General features: G+C 43.9%; 1 protein-coding gene across 1 annotated transcript in view; it reads left to right on the top strand.

The window, feature by feature from the left end:
- Tiam1 (TIAM Rac1 associated GEF 1) overlaps window positions 1–15,017 on the top strand; it is a 131,281-nt gene that overhangs the window by 86,700 nt on the left and 29,564 nt on the right. Inside the window, exons 14-17 of the mRNA XM_026393553.2 lie at window positions 3,153–3,256; window positions 12,963–13,142; window positions 13,906–13,974; window positions 14,852–14,977. Of these exons, the coding sequence (XP_026249338.1) occupies window positions 3,153–3,256; window positions 12,963–13,142; window positions 13,906–13,974; window positions 14,852–14,977 (479 nt within the window). The remainder of the gene's footprint in view (window positions 1–3,152; window positions 3,257–12,962; window positions 13,143–13,905; window positions 13,975–14,851; window positions 14,978–15,017) is intronic.

Raw genomic sequence — 15,017 nt, 5'->3', positions numbered from 1 at the left:
TAACGCCTTCGCTTTCCATCGCTGTGATTCATACATGACACAACCAACTCATGAAGAAAGACTTATTTTGACTCACAGTTTTAAGGTGTCCATCCATGATCGATTGGCCTCGTGCCTTTAGGGCTGTGAAGAAGCGGCACATCACTGTCTGGAAGGCTCCACTCTCCATGACATGATGGAGCAGAACCATCCACCTCTTGGCCAGGAAGCAAAGGAGAGGAAGAAGGAGGGACTAGGACCCTACAGTCCCCTTCCAGGGCACACAGCCAGTGACCTGAAGATCTCTCGCTGGAGCGCACCTCTCCAAAGATGGAGTTTTATCATCTCCCAGTAGTACCTGCAATATATGGGCCTTTGGGGTAGGGTTCAAGATCCAAATTATAGCACCCTTCAAGGGTACCCTGTGGATGTGGAAGATTAAGTTCTAACTCCCCAGGCAGCATTGACCTGAGACCTGTTTTCTGTCTCATGCTTCAAGTTAAAATCCAAGGCTCCAGGGTTTTAGGGCTTTAGCCAAGGGATGCTTCTGTTGCAAAGTACACAGGTGCATGTGTCACTGACACTCTGATTGGGAATCCTAATGGTGTCTGGTGACCAGAAGCCAGGGATCCTAGCGCCAGGTGCACCTGCCAAGTACACAGTTTTTCCTAAAAGAAGTTTCACTGATGACACCAACAGGTTCCCGCCTCCTCTGGAAAACATTGCTCTAGCACTTGGGCTTGGTGGATCTATCAGAACTTCTGAGATGTAAAAGCATATTTGTTATCTCTCATTTGACATTTCCAAATACTTTGCAGAAGTAGGTTTTATTTGCTTTTCAGGATGCCTGGCCCATAATATTACTAAAATAAAAACCTTTTTTCTCACAAATTGATGAGCATTCGCTGCACTGCTGGCACAGTGTTAAGCACAGGGGTCTGTAGAGTCACAGCAGTTGGCTGCACAGTCTAGGAACTCTTCTGCAGACTACAGTGAGATGAAGAGGCCCATCCCCTGAGCAGCTTGGCATGCTCCTGCCATTAGAGAGCTGAGCTCTGTTAACACTGTCCCTAAATGAGTTTGTCAGCTCTTCCACGTCTAGGAACAACCTGCCCATCTTCTTTCTGGTCCCAGCATGCAAGTCATTGCTGCTATGTAAAGTATTCTATCACTTTTATTTCTGATGGAGGGGATGGCATGACATGGGTGATGTCTGCCACATTAGCTGATCCTGATCCTGTTTCTTGGCCCTACCTCCTTGTTGTAGATGGAGTATAGTGAAAAGACATGCCAGAAAACCCAAGCACAGAGCAACAAGCAGGGAAATAGAAACCTCCTTAACCACAGAAGGTACATGCTGTAATTGGTGCTTCATTTCAGGGAAGGGGGAGGTGCCCACAAGAGAGAGATTTGGTGAAGGTTTGCTTGGAGGTCCACTGCCTCCCTAACTTTCTTGGCCAGCTTGGAATCTTAACAGAAATGATGCCACACAACTATGGCTCTAATGGTGTCATTGGAGCAAGGCAGCCACTTTGCATACCCTATTAGTCTGTTTTCTGTTACTATAACAAAATGCCTAAGGCTTTGTACTTAATAAAGAGGTTTATTTAGCTCACAGTTTTGGAGGCTGAAAGTTCAAGATCAGGCAGCCCCATCTCTTCAGCCTCTGATGAGGACTTCATGGCAGATGGCTTTGCAATGGCACACATATGAAGAGATGATATAGTGAGACAGGAAGCCAGAGAGATCCAAGGACCAGCCTTGCTCTTCTTATAACAACTTGCTCTTGCAAGAACTCACTCACTCCTAAAGACCAGCATTAATCCCTTCCTTGGGCAGTGACCTCATCACCTTGCAATGGGCCTTATGTCTTAAAGGTTCTGCTACATCAACTCTGCCCCTCTGGGAATTATCTACCACAGTAGCATTTGCCAAGTGGTGGGGGGATGGAGGGAGGATGGAGGGGATGGTCAGACCACAGCCACACCACAGACAGAGGGAAGCTGTCATCCAAAGCATCAGAGGAGGCTCCTCTACTCCCACCTCCTCCAGTTCCTTCTCTCTTGCCTGGCTTTAGTGAGAGTGCTTTGGTCCCTGATCCAGTGCCTCTGATGTGCTAAGATAGTGGTCCTCAGGTCACTGTGTTTTCAGATTCCACTAGAGAAGGTGTTCGAATGTTCGTCCTTCTACTCCAGGTGTGCCCATGGACCTGTGGTCTTGATTAGTATCATCCAGAGCTTGGAAGAAATGCAAAATCTAAGGCCCCAACCCGCAGGTTTTGAATAACCTGCATTTAACATGGTCCCCGGGGAATCCAGAGAAGCCTTCAGAGGACAGTGACTTATATTCTCTTCCCAGCTCAGAGAACCACTGTAGCAACACGACAGTAGAAACTCAATAAACAGGAAAGGAACAAAATCTCCTGCACTTTTACACAGAAGATGGTGAGAGAGTGGGTGTCATAAGAAGTTTACAATTTTCCAGACTTGGCAGAAACAGGGAGTGTAGGGCCTCTCAGGTAATGGATGTAACACAGTCGTTTTTGGTTATGCTGTCTTTTTGGTATGGTTTATTTGATTATTTTAGCAAATAATGAATCAATCTATCAATTAATTTACTGATTCTAAATCAATTTAAGATAGCATCAATACATAGTCTTATAAATGATGTTATTGTCTTAGCTCAGGCTCTTTATAACACCACAGACTGAGTGGCCAAACAAGTCATTCATTCCTCACAGTTTTATAGGCTGGGGAGTCCCTCAGTGTGGATCAGGCCCAGTCCATTTTCCTCTCTATAAGGACTAATCCTAACCCCATCGTGGAAACTCCATCCCTCGAGATCTAATCTGAACTTCATTTCTTCCCCACCTCCAAGGACCATCACAGTGGCATTGGAGTTTGAGACTTCAACATGAGATGGGAGAGGCACAAATAGTCACTCTGTAGCAACTATTCTGTATTATCAAACATACAGTATGAATCATACAGGTGTAATATGAAATAACAGTAGCAGTTACTGACCTACCGCTTATTGAGCCAAGATCGTGGCTTGTACTTGGACATCTAACAGCGCCCCCTCGGGAGCTTGGCTCCCTTGGCCGGCACACAGGAGTGGCTGTCAGCAGTGGCCATACATGTTGACCCATGTTGTCTTCTGATTTCCCCCGACAGGGCACAGCCTCTGCAGCGAGCAGGGCAGTAGTGCCGAGACCGCTCCAGAAGAGACTGAAGGGCCAGACCTGGAATCCTCTGATGAGACTGATCACAGCAGCAAGGTGAGAGGTTTTCATTTGCACGTCCGTGTTTCGAACCACCAGAGAGTCACAGCTGACACACCACCTCTGCCACTGTGGGTGGTTCAGTGGCCTCTCCATGGGACAAAGTGTTTCTGCTTCCGAGAGGTTGCTAAATAGCAGGATGTGAAATCCAAATGACAGCCTTAGGGACATAGGACAGAAATCACTTGTATAAAATGAAGGCCTTTTTCCTTAATTTCTGCCACTGCCAGAGCTCCTGGGTGACGCTGCCACTTCATCCAAGTTCCTTCCTACAGCTTCATCTAGGTAGGATGCAACAGCATCTCCCATGTGTGTGACTGAGCTAGTTCTGCTGTCCTGCTCCTTGGGTTCCTGTATTGAGCTCCAGTTGAATGATCTGCATTTATCTCTTGTTAAAGCTGAACATCTTTACATTGAAAAGAAACAAACTTTTTTTTTTTTTAACAAAAATTAAATAGTTTATTCTTTGGTTGAGTTCTGTGAGAAAGAGCTTTTCTTCTGATACTTGTAAGAAGTAAAACCCATGTTACTTATGCCCAAAGCACCACCGCCCTCCGCCCCGCCGCCATAAAGCAATGTATGTGGTTGTTTCCATAATTCTTCTTTTTACATAATGTTGTTGGTGTGTTTATGTTGATGATTCTACCAGTTTCTCATTCTTCGGCATGACACTTATCAGCCACTTAACCTGAATAAATCACATCCATTTAAATTACACCCTTTTTTTCTCATCTGCCGAATCAGGGTGCTTCTTAAACCACAATTGGATTATTGAGTGGGTCAAATATTCTCGCTATGGGAAAGCACATCATTGATCATGGAAATATGCTATTCAAATATGAGCTATTTTTAAAACCTCCATTTCCTGTTTTTTCCTCCCTCTATATTTATATGACTTTTTTTTTTTTTTTACTGTCTTCAATATCTCTTGTACCCATATTTATTTCCCTTTCACCATGGTACGATAGTCATTTCTGGATTTTGTTTTTTAAGTTGGACACAGTATAAAATTAAATATTTAAATGTAATGTTAATATTTATGGACTAAAAGTCATTATGTTGTTGGTTATAACTAAAAAGCAGATTAATAGAGAGACACATTTCATTTATAACCAGAAAACAAAACTGCTAAAATAACTTTTTAATTTATGTGGCTCTTAATTTCAATTAATTTATTTAATTTTTAAATTTAATTAATTTTATCCACTTTGGGGGAGGTGGTATGGAGGGATCTAGTTGCCCTTAAGAGAGACAGATGTTTCTACACTGATATATTTTGAAGGGTATTACATTATTTTATTAGAGGAACTAAAATAAGTAAACAAACACACACACACACACACACACACACACACACACACACATTTTTGCCTTATGCTTACTAGATAAGCACTGTTTGAGCTATATTCCCAGCCCTAAATATGCTATTTTCAATTTCTAATTGCACTTTGGAAGACACCTCTTTTTCCTAAACATTTATTTTTGAGTACTTTTTAACTTGGATCATTTTACCTCACTATAATAGCTCAGTGTTCTCATTCCCCTGTGGATTTTGAGAAATTGTTTCCATTTTAAATATAGTGAGTCATGAAATCTCAAACAGAGTCTTCTGTAATAGAAGCTTCTAGCAGCGGAGAGGAAGGAAGAGGCTCCAGGCTTTGAAGCCTGGCCCGGTGTGTCTCTGACTGTGTGGTCCCTCTGGGAGCAGGGGGTCCAAAGCAGGGACAGGGCTGTTCCCAGGTTTCTCTATCAAATCTCCCAATGGGCTTTCTGAAAAAGAGAATTTCCTCAAAACTAATGGCAACAAGTTTTGGGGAGGGGGAGCGGCTGGATGTTTTGAAACCATCTCTTCCCATTCCTCTCTGCTTTGTTAACTAAAACAGCCTTTTCAGTCTCATTTAGAATATTTGAAAGCAAAAATCTTTCTATTGTACCAGCAGATCTTGGTGCCCAGGTCCTACTGCATATTATTAATAATAAATGAGAAGTCATGCTAATTTAACATTTTGTATACTTGAAACTCTATTCCATATTAACTCATCTTCTCAACATACCTAAGAGTCATACTCTATTTTTCCTGTTTTGCAGAGTACTAGAGCAGAGAGGTTAAATGACTTGCTAAGAGTCACACAGCTTTGTGCTGGCAAAACAGGATACGACCCAGTTTGGCTCCAGGTCTTGTATTATTAATGGTCAAAACTCACTTCTGGCCTGATTGTTAAGGTCTGGTATTAAATACAGGCTTCATTAAAGACAGGATTAATTAATTAGTGGTGCTTGAAGTCAGTTGGGTACATAGCCATGAACCACTTCATATTTCTGGATGTGTTTTTCATGCTTTAAAATTAGAGCAAGCAGAGGTCCTAAGCCTCTTGTTTAAGGTTAAATGTTTTTGTGGCATCTCCTTTATAACATAGGATTTTTTTTTTCTGAGAATAGACTTCAAAGTCATTTTTCAGTTGTATCTTGCATTTGTAGGGTGCAGAGATATAATTAAATAACTAGGAACGTGTCATCAGTTTTTATCCTGGCTGACTATATCAGGCTGTTACTTAGTGGTGGTTTAATATTTTTGCTTATCTTGTCAGTGGGCTGCTTTTCACAGCCTTGGGCAGGATACAGAGAAAGCGTGTTGGAGTTCTGCATAGTTCTCAAGTTTCTGGAGTAGCAGTTTTTGCTACATGTGACATTTTGGAGTTCAGCAAGTAGATAATTGTGTGCTTGTTGTCCAGAAGTGGTGGCACTGGAATGTCACTGCCACAGGCTGAGGGTGGGGCTGTCACAAGGCAGGGCAGTCTGGTGGCCTTTCATCTGGTGACTGTGGGTGACAGCCTCCAATGCCTCTAGCCACTGGGTGCTCATTGTCCTGTCCCAGCTTCCAATGGAAAACCCTTGTTTCTGGAGCCCAGTGCTCCTCAGCTCAGGTCCTGGGAATCCTAGGTCATGCATTCCAGGCCCCAGCAGCTGTGACCTTGCTCTCCAAGTAGGAAATGTATTGGAATTGTTTTCAGGACATTCCCATTCAGAACGACTTCTTTTTTCTTTTAAATTCACATTGCTCTTATCTCTGAAATGTCTGGCTCTCACAACCAGGCATGAGCACCAACTGTGAAGCCTGCACTGTTAAGGAAAGTCATTTCCAGTGTCCTGCCTGCTACTGACCACGTCTGAGCTGGGCAGGTTTAATATCTTCGTGCAGCGCAGGATGCTGGCCAATCAGCTCATCTCCGGCTGCAGGGTAGAGGCGCTCGCGTCCTGGGGAGGCTTCTGTGCTTTGTTCTCATGTCTGTTTTGGCTGTCCCTATCTGGACCTTTGTTGTCTCGCCAGTAGAAATCAAAGCATGACTTCTCGGGCACCAGTCAGCCTTTGACAGCCTCCCAGAAGGCAGGATGGGGAGCAGGTGCCGCGTGGGGGTTGCTGTCCCAGTCCCTGTCCTCAGGTTTTCACGGCAGAAACAGTCTGGGATAGCCTCGTGAGAGGATGCTCTCCGGGGCTCTGTAATGCATTCGGTGCTTTCTGTGTATTTTAAGAAACTTCTGTTTCCCTGCTAAACACACACGGGGTGGTCGAGTTAATTACCATGAGAATCTATCCCTGATGCTGTCTGCTCTGTGGAAAGTAAAGCGCAAGCCCAGGATCGAAGACAGTGACAAGTCTGGTGACTCCGTGTATCGGACACTTCGTCTGGTGAGCGCCTTTTGCTGTTTCAATTCTTTCTAGCCTTGTTTAAGGTACGACTCTTCCGTGGATTTGTTTTCCAATCTGAATGTCCCATTCCCCTGTGTTTTATGCTTTGGCTCTAAGGCCCCTCCTGTTGACAAAGAAGATATATTATAGCAGTTTGGAGAGGGTGGGGGGTCAGCAGTTAGCATGCAGTTGAATTTGCATTTATCTGTTCTTTCATAATTAAAGAGCAGAAAGGCTGCTTTTTAAATTGGTGTTATTTTACCAGTTGTCAATGCAAGTGTCCTGTTCTTTTGGTTGTTGAGACTTTAAGCGTATTTTGTGTTAGATGCACAAAGCCTCCCCTATCCTGACCTCAGGACCGGAAACTGGGAAAGCTGAGTGATGGATCGGCAAGCAGCTTGGAAGGGTGTTCAACTTGCCTCCTTCTGTAAAGCTTTCAGTGTTTTGGGCTTTACTTCTGCTGATTTGAGAAGGAGGTGGATAGAGAAAGATTGGCTCAAGGAATGTGTGAACAGTTGAACATTAACTGGCCTGTTTCAAGATCAGTTCCTAGAGTAAATTCTACCTCAAAGAGAAAATGTAGTGGTTCATGGCAAGGGAGAATTTAACAAAACCCAATTAGAGCTTATTGTTTTAATAAGCTTATTGTTAACATCAGTCTGTTGAGTATTACAGTCTGTGTCACTTAATGAAGTTAACTTTGACAATGGGTATGTCTGACTTGCACAAATAAGTCTTCATCCTTGGTAGTTGTTCCTTCTTTGAAGTTTGTTCAAAAAGAGATTTTTAAAAAAAGGTGATAGAGAACTATAGGAACTACCACTGGATGTATCATGGGCTCCAAAATCATGGAATCAGTGCTCTGGTGTTTGTCCCCAAAAAGTGCTTAAATAAAGGCTGTAAGATTTTAGGCCACTGGCCCCTTTTAAATCTGTGGGATGTGTTAAAGCGGCCAGAGAACACTTTTAGAACTCAGCTCCTATGGAAGCAGAAACTGCTTTGGTGGTTGCATAACCGGAAAGCTTGAATGCTGGGTCGCTTGAGTTGACAGTGTCCTGAAGAGTCTGCCCCCGCCCCCCCCCCGCCCCTTTGTACTTTCTTTTCATCTTCCACAGGAGGAAAGAGATCTTATAAACACTGAGCTTTGCGCTGGCCTCAGTAAAGTGGCCCGTTTCCTCCTGCCATTGTGCTGGCTCTCTGTGGGCTGGGTCATCTTCGTCCTCATGATGGAGCAGCTCGGCTACCCTCTAGCAGTTTTAGGCTCTCAAACGCCTGTAGTGCTCTTTGGTTTCCAGGGTGACGGATGACAGTCCTCCAGTGGAGAGCGGCCTGTGCTTTCCTACTGAGACACCCTCACCATCTTCCTCTTGCCAGAGGCCTCAGTTCTTGCCCCAGAGCCAGGAGGCCTGGCTTGCCGAGCGGTTCTGGGGCTCCCACGGAGACCGCCTTCCTGGGCGCTTGCAGGTCCTGTGCTTGTGCGTGAGTGACGGGGTCTCCATCTAACCCCCAGTGGAGGAGCAGGGCTGAGCACTGCCTCAGCCCCCACCCCCCCTCGTGCCGCATCCTGGCTGACTACGTTGAGAAAGTCCTGATGGGTTTTGACCTAAATTAGAAGTTTGGCTGCAGCAATGGGGATGGACAGCAGATTTAAAAGGGAAGCCCTGCATTCCGTACTTCCTTCCAAGGATACTTTTGGGGTAGCATTTTAATCAAACACAGTTCTCAAACTTTATGACATCCTTTTAAATTCATTCTTTCCAAGCAGAAATTTAAGAATCTTGTAATTAAAACCCCTTAAGCCAGCCGCCGTGGCGCACGCCTATAATCTCAGCAGCTCAGGAGGCTGAGGCAGGAGGATGATAAGTTCAAAGCCAGCCTGAGCCACTTAGGGAAGCCCTCAGCAACTTAGCAAGACCTTTTCTTAATCAATCAATCAATTAATCAATGGGCTGGGGATGTGGCTCAGTGGTTAAGCACACCAGGTTTAATCCCTGGTACCAAAAATAAATAAATGATTTTAAAAAAAAACCTTAATATTTATATGTATTATAAATTGTAATCCCATGGTACTTTTTGTTCTTTATTCAAACAACATGTAATTGACAGTAAACAGGTTACATTCATTTGGACTCAGTTCCTTGGGCTATACCTGAAGGTTTGTACCTTGAATCAGTGAGCAGATTTTCCAGGGGGAAATGGCCTTGTCCCTGTTCAACTTGAGACCACCCAGCTAAATCTCAGAGGGTTAGCCAGGTGTCTAATGAGAAAGGGATACCTGAGACTCTGAACTGGGAAGAGAACCCTAGGGGGTTCTCAGATGTCCCCTGGATGCTAAAGGTGCGGCAGTCTCCCCTTATTTGTGGGAAACTCACTCCAAGATCCCCAGTGGACAGTACTAAACCCACTATATGCTGTTTTTCCTACATATACATATCTGCAGTTAAGTTTAATTTGTAAATTAGGCACCTAAGAGATTAACAACAACAAATAATACATTAAAACAAATAACATATAAAGTGTAATTTACTATAATAAAAGTTACGTGAGTGCGGCTTCTCCCTCCTGAGAGAGTCGAGGCAGTTGTTAATGTTTTTAGAGTGTGGGTACCTGAAACCTCAGGAAGGGACGCTGCAGATAAAGGAGGGCTGCCATCTCTCCTAAGGTCATCTAGGACTTGGGAGGGTGTGACAGGAGAAAGATGAGTAGCCAGGCTGTTTGGGGGTGCAATGAACCCTGACCCACATGCTGCCAGCCTCCGCTCTGCTTAAACTAAGGACTCCCCAACCCCAAGGGGTGAAATTGGTCCAGGGGACAAGTCATCTGCCCTGCTCGTGCTCTTAAAAATGGAAATCTTAAAGTTTTTATGGTGCGACAAGAAACAAAAACCTAGAAACCCCCACCCATGCTTTCTGTCCTTTTTCCAGGATATGGTCGAGAGTGGTGAGGAGTCACTGGGTTGGTGTCACCCAGTACGGATTCTTGTTCCTACCCAGGACTGTTTATAAATAACTAGCCGGTTCTGAGAGCAGGCAGGAAATTTCACTCTGTGGCCAGTGGATGGAGCAGGGGTGCTCACTCTAAAGCACCTTCTCCCTGTGCAGCCCTGGGATCTGGGTTTTTTCTGGAAGGGGAGTGAAGCCCGTGTGGTGCATGCTGTCATCAGAGTTTTTCATGGAAAGGGAGGTTTTTAGGAATCAGGGTGCCACCTCCTCTTTTCTTCCTTAATTTGGGCATGGTGGGATCTGTCCTGGCTGGTGTATTCTTTATCATTATAATGAGATTATTGCAAGTTAAGGTCCTTTGGAGTGTCAACAAGGTGTCAAAGTTCCCCTCTGTGATAGCCCAGTGGTGATAGTTGGAAGAATGCAGTTACCCTCATCCCTCTTTAACTTTTGCAAGAGGACAACAGGCTATCAGGAATATGGGGGTTCAGGCTGGTGACTATGTGAATTGGAGGCACAGAGGGAAGTATCTTTTGGAATTTTCTGCCATGGCAGCGCCCTTGCTTTGACTTTTGCCTTTGGTGAAGGGAAATACTTCATATAAAATGCAGAAACACAGATCTCTGTGGGGATGGTTTGTCTAAGTGATAGGATTGCTAACGGGACTACAATGTTGGTGCATTTCTCATGGGGAGTAGGTTAGTGAGTGATGTTGGGGACAGACAGCTGCAGTTCGAGGGACTATTTGGAAAAGCATTGTGGGAACAGGAGTGCAGTTGTACACAGGTTGTGTCTAGTTTCTTTTCTGGGTACCACATCAAAGCAGCAGAGGAGCGTTGGGTCAGATGGGGACAAGGCATCTGGTTGTCAGCTGTGATCACTGCTGTCCATGGGATTTTTCATTTCTGTGGGCATATTTTCTCCCCTCATTATTATTTATGGTGGTGCTTATTATAGTCACCGTCGGATCATTGGAAAACACTTGAACCTTTTGTTAACATGGATATATTTCTTCTTTTTTTAAGATAAAGTCCTATTTGACTTCATATTAAATGACATTGAGTTAGTAAAATTTTATCATAACTAAATAAAACTGGGTGGTTTATTTCTACTGAATAGCCTTGATTAAAAACACATAGTCTTGTTGTTGTTGTTGTTGTTTTTAAATAGGGTTATATCTTAAGATAGAGTATATAGTGCAGCCCATTTTGGTGTATTTTTCCAGTCACCTGAGGGAAGATTCCCTGTGGGAATATTCACTGTCAAACACAATTCCATGGAGAACACTGAGTGGTGTGGTTGGCAGGTGACTTACACTTCTGGCTTGTGAGACCAGGGTTGGTGGGAGCAGCACATCAGCTGCAGCAGTTATAAGCAAATGAGAATAATGGTTATGTGGGTTTGGATCTGGTTCCACTCCTCTGTGGATACTGCTGCTCATGCATCCTTGTTAGGTCGCAGTTTTCCCTGTTTTGTTCTGTCTGTATTCTGGTTTGCATATGCTAATGAGGAAATGGCCTCCTACTGCTACCTGCCTTCCTCTGTGTTTAAAAATTGCCCTTGGAATGCACGTGGCTTTAGCTTTCCTTCCCTGCCCTACACAGAAGGCCAGCCTTGACCTTCAGCTCTGTGAACCAGTTTTGGGGGGAGGATGCTTATGTTCTTCCTGGGTGATAGAGAAGGAATTCTTTACCTGCGCCCTTCTTTGCAGGAAATGCGTGCTTTGTACCTAGGGTTGAATTCGCCAGTAGAAGCAGCATGGAGAAGTACAGAAGGCAGCTGCTGCCCTCAGAGAGGCATCCATCCAACATAAAATGGTGCATTTGGACAAATAGACTAGTTTTATGCTTCAAAATAGCTTCTGGGGCAATAGGGGTATGCATCCACTGCAGAGATTCTGATTAAAATGATTCTGAGGGTGCACCTGGCAGGGGGATGCCTGAGAGCGCCCCAGGTTACCCGGTGCCCTACAAAGAGGAGAATGGCTGCCCACACTGGTTTTGCAGCAGCCCAAGCTTAGAACTGTTTTGTATCACTAGACAGGTTGGAATTTCAGAATCCTAAACTTCAACTTGATAACAAAATCTTGCACAGACTTAACCTGAATCATTACCTTCTACGGTTGGGGACTGGGGAACGGGATCTGCCACCGAGGTCTGTGTGGGGTGGTGGTACCTTTCTGCCTTTGGAGAATCTAGAGAGAGAGAGAGAGAAACATATTTTTCTTTTTTTAATGGATGGGTATCTGCCTTACTCTAGAGTCGCCTCAGAGCCAGTTTTTAATGGAGATGGGAAGAAATTGTTTTCCAACATTGTAAAGTAAGCAGATTGTGTAATGAAGTGAGTCTGGTAATTAATTGAATTGTATGTTGCGTGAGTTGTGGATAACTTCTGTGTCTCCTGATTTATCAGCTTCTTATGGAATGGTTAAGATCTCAGGCTTTGGGGGCTGGAGTTGTAGCTCAGTGGTAGAATGCTTGCCTAGCATGCATGAAGCACTGGGTTCTATCTTTGGCACCACTCTAAAAATAAATTAAATAAAGGTATTTTAAAAAAAGAAAGAAACAAAGATCGCAGGCTTTGGGTTGACGGTGTAGTTCAGTGATTGAGCACTTTACTAGCATGCCAGACCCCAGTCTCCGTTCATAGTCCCAGCACCCCTTCCCCATCACCCGCAAATCATACAGGTTTCTAAAACAAACACACTGGTTCAAATCCCAGCTTTTCCACTTACTAGCTGTGTCATCTCAGATGAGTTACTTAACCTCTCTGGGCCTTCTTTTTCCCAGCTGTTAAATTGGAATGAATGATAATAGCCCTTGCCCAGCAGGTGGGAAGATTAAGTGCATCAGATCAGTGTGTGACCTCAATATATGTTAGCCCTTGTTGTTATGGTTGTTTTCAGCGATCCATGTGCTCTTGTATATGTGGAACAATTTGGAAAATGAGATGTAATTCATATGTGACAGTTCATTAACCAGGAAGAAACGCCTCCAGGAGGGACAGGTGCCAGGCACGGTTCTCAAACGAAGGCTAACTGCGTCTGCTTTGCTTTCTCCATTCTGCTCTGAAGAGCACAGAACAGGTGGCCGCGTTTTGCCGCAGTTTGCATGAGATGAACCCTTCAGACCCCAGCCCGTCTCCTCAGGACACCACGGGGCCTCAGCTGGCCACCATGAGGCAGCTGTCAGACGCGGATAAACTGCGCAAGGTGATCTGCGAGCTCTTGGAGACAGAGCGCACCTACGTGAAAGTATGTCCTGCCCTCCCTCCTCCTCTTCAGAGAATGGAATCAGGGTGTCTGCGCCACCCTGGGGGGATGAGGTGCAACTGTGGGCACCTGGAGCATTGGGACTGTCCTTTGGAATTTGGCCTTTATTCTGAATGTTGAGATGCCCGTTGAGTTTTAAGGAAGCATATCAATTCTTACAGCAATTTACTTATGTGTATATATATATATATATATATATATATATATATATATATATATAATTGATTACCCAAGAAAGGTTATGTTAGTGCATATGACCCTTCTGACCTTTCTAAACATTGTACAGCTAATACTAAAACTGAATTTTGTCTTTCAAAAATTTGAGGGCATCATCTATTGTCTGGGTAGAAGGGTTCAGGTCTGTTTTCTTTGTATTCACACTTTCTGACGTTCCTTTGCATTCCCCATTCGAAAGCAGTGTGATCTGTTTTTGTTTATCTGCATTTTAATGAAATCAGGAATTAGCAAATTATGGCCCTTTGGCCAAATGCAGCCTGCTGCCTGTTTTTGCATATCAAGTTTTATTGGAACACAGCCATGCTCATGTCTCACATGTCATTCATGCCTGCTCTTGGGGTACGATGTTAGTTACAGCAGAGACCATGGCTGACAGAAGAGCTTGGCTTATTCCTGAGTTCGTGGACCTTAATCACTATCATGTCAGCATTTGGAACATCATCTGTTTTTCTCCTCTATGTTCTTTACACTTTTAAATGTGCTAATTAGGTGTCCTTTCAACTTTTAGGACTTAAACTGTCTTATGGAAAGATACCTGAAACCTCTTCAAAAGGAGACTTTTCTCACCCAAGATGAGGTATGGTGAAAATCCTGTTAACTTGATGGAGCGTCTCACGTAGATTGACTTGCCAGTAAAGAGGAAGGAACAGGGAACCCACACAGTACTCAAAGCATTTTGAATTCATTTAGTTGTGATAGCTGGATCAAATATTGCCTGTTAACATTGGCTTGCACTTAGAGGGTAAGGAGCTGCCGTAGCCTCTGGTAGTAGGGAGAAATACCAATGGTCAGTCTTGTTCAAATGCAAGAATCACAGCTAGAGACTAACCAGTGGAAATGTTAATAAACACTATCAAGGCCTATTTCCACTGAAAATGGCCATGAGGCTCACCTGTGGGAGTGCCTCCAGCCAACACCGAGATCCCACAGGAGGGAAAATAGGAAGGTGGGGTAAATCCAGATGGAAGTTGATGGAAAGAATTAAAACTCAAAGGCGTGTTAGCCTTGGTGCTGTTTTCAGTGCCTATTTTACATAGACTTTGGGCAATGATTTGGGTGCTGTCTCCAATACCTGTTTACATAGATTGACTCCATGCTGTACCCAGAACCATATATAAGCTCCTAAACTAGCACACCAAAATGGATTTTTCTTCCATCAGACCCCCTCCTGCATGATGGGAGTTTTCTCTTCTTGTTTAAATAAATCCTACTCCGTTACTATTCCCTTCTGTGTTGTCTGTGGATTTTATTCTTCAAAATTTGCAAGACAAGAACCCAGAAGGAAACTGGCGAAGCAAGAAAATCTAGTCTTATCTCAAAACTTCAATATCTGTGGGGTCATTATTCTAATTGCTAAGTGTCCATAGAAAAACTTTGTGATAGGATACAAAAGAAGTTTATGAACATTTATAAAACATGGGTGGATCAAAACTTTTATTTCTAAAATTTTTCAGCTTGACGTGCTCTTTGGAAATTTAACCGAAATGGTAGAGTTTCAAGTAGAATTCCTTAAAACCCTAGAAGATGGAGTGAGACTGGTACCTGATTTGGAAAAGCTTGAGAAAGTCGACCAGTTTAAGGTCAGTCTCAACCTTGAATAGCGCAAAGCCGCCTCTTCTT

This window comes from Urocitellus parryii, chromosome 2, assembly GCF_045843805.1.
Source record: "Urocitellus parryii isolate mUroPar1 chromosome 2, mUroPar1.hap1, whole genome shotgun sequence".
Lineage (NCBI taxonomy): Eukaryota > Metazoa > Chordata > Mammalia > Rodentia > Sciuridae > Urocitellus > Urocitellus parryii.
Note: the sequence above shows the minus strand (reverse complement) of the source record. Positions and strands in the feature narration are given on the sequence as shown.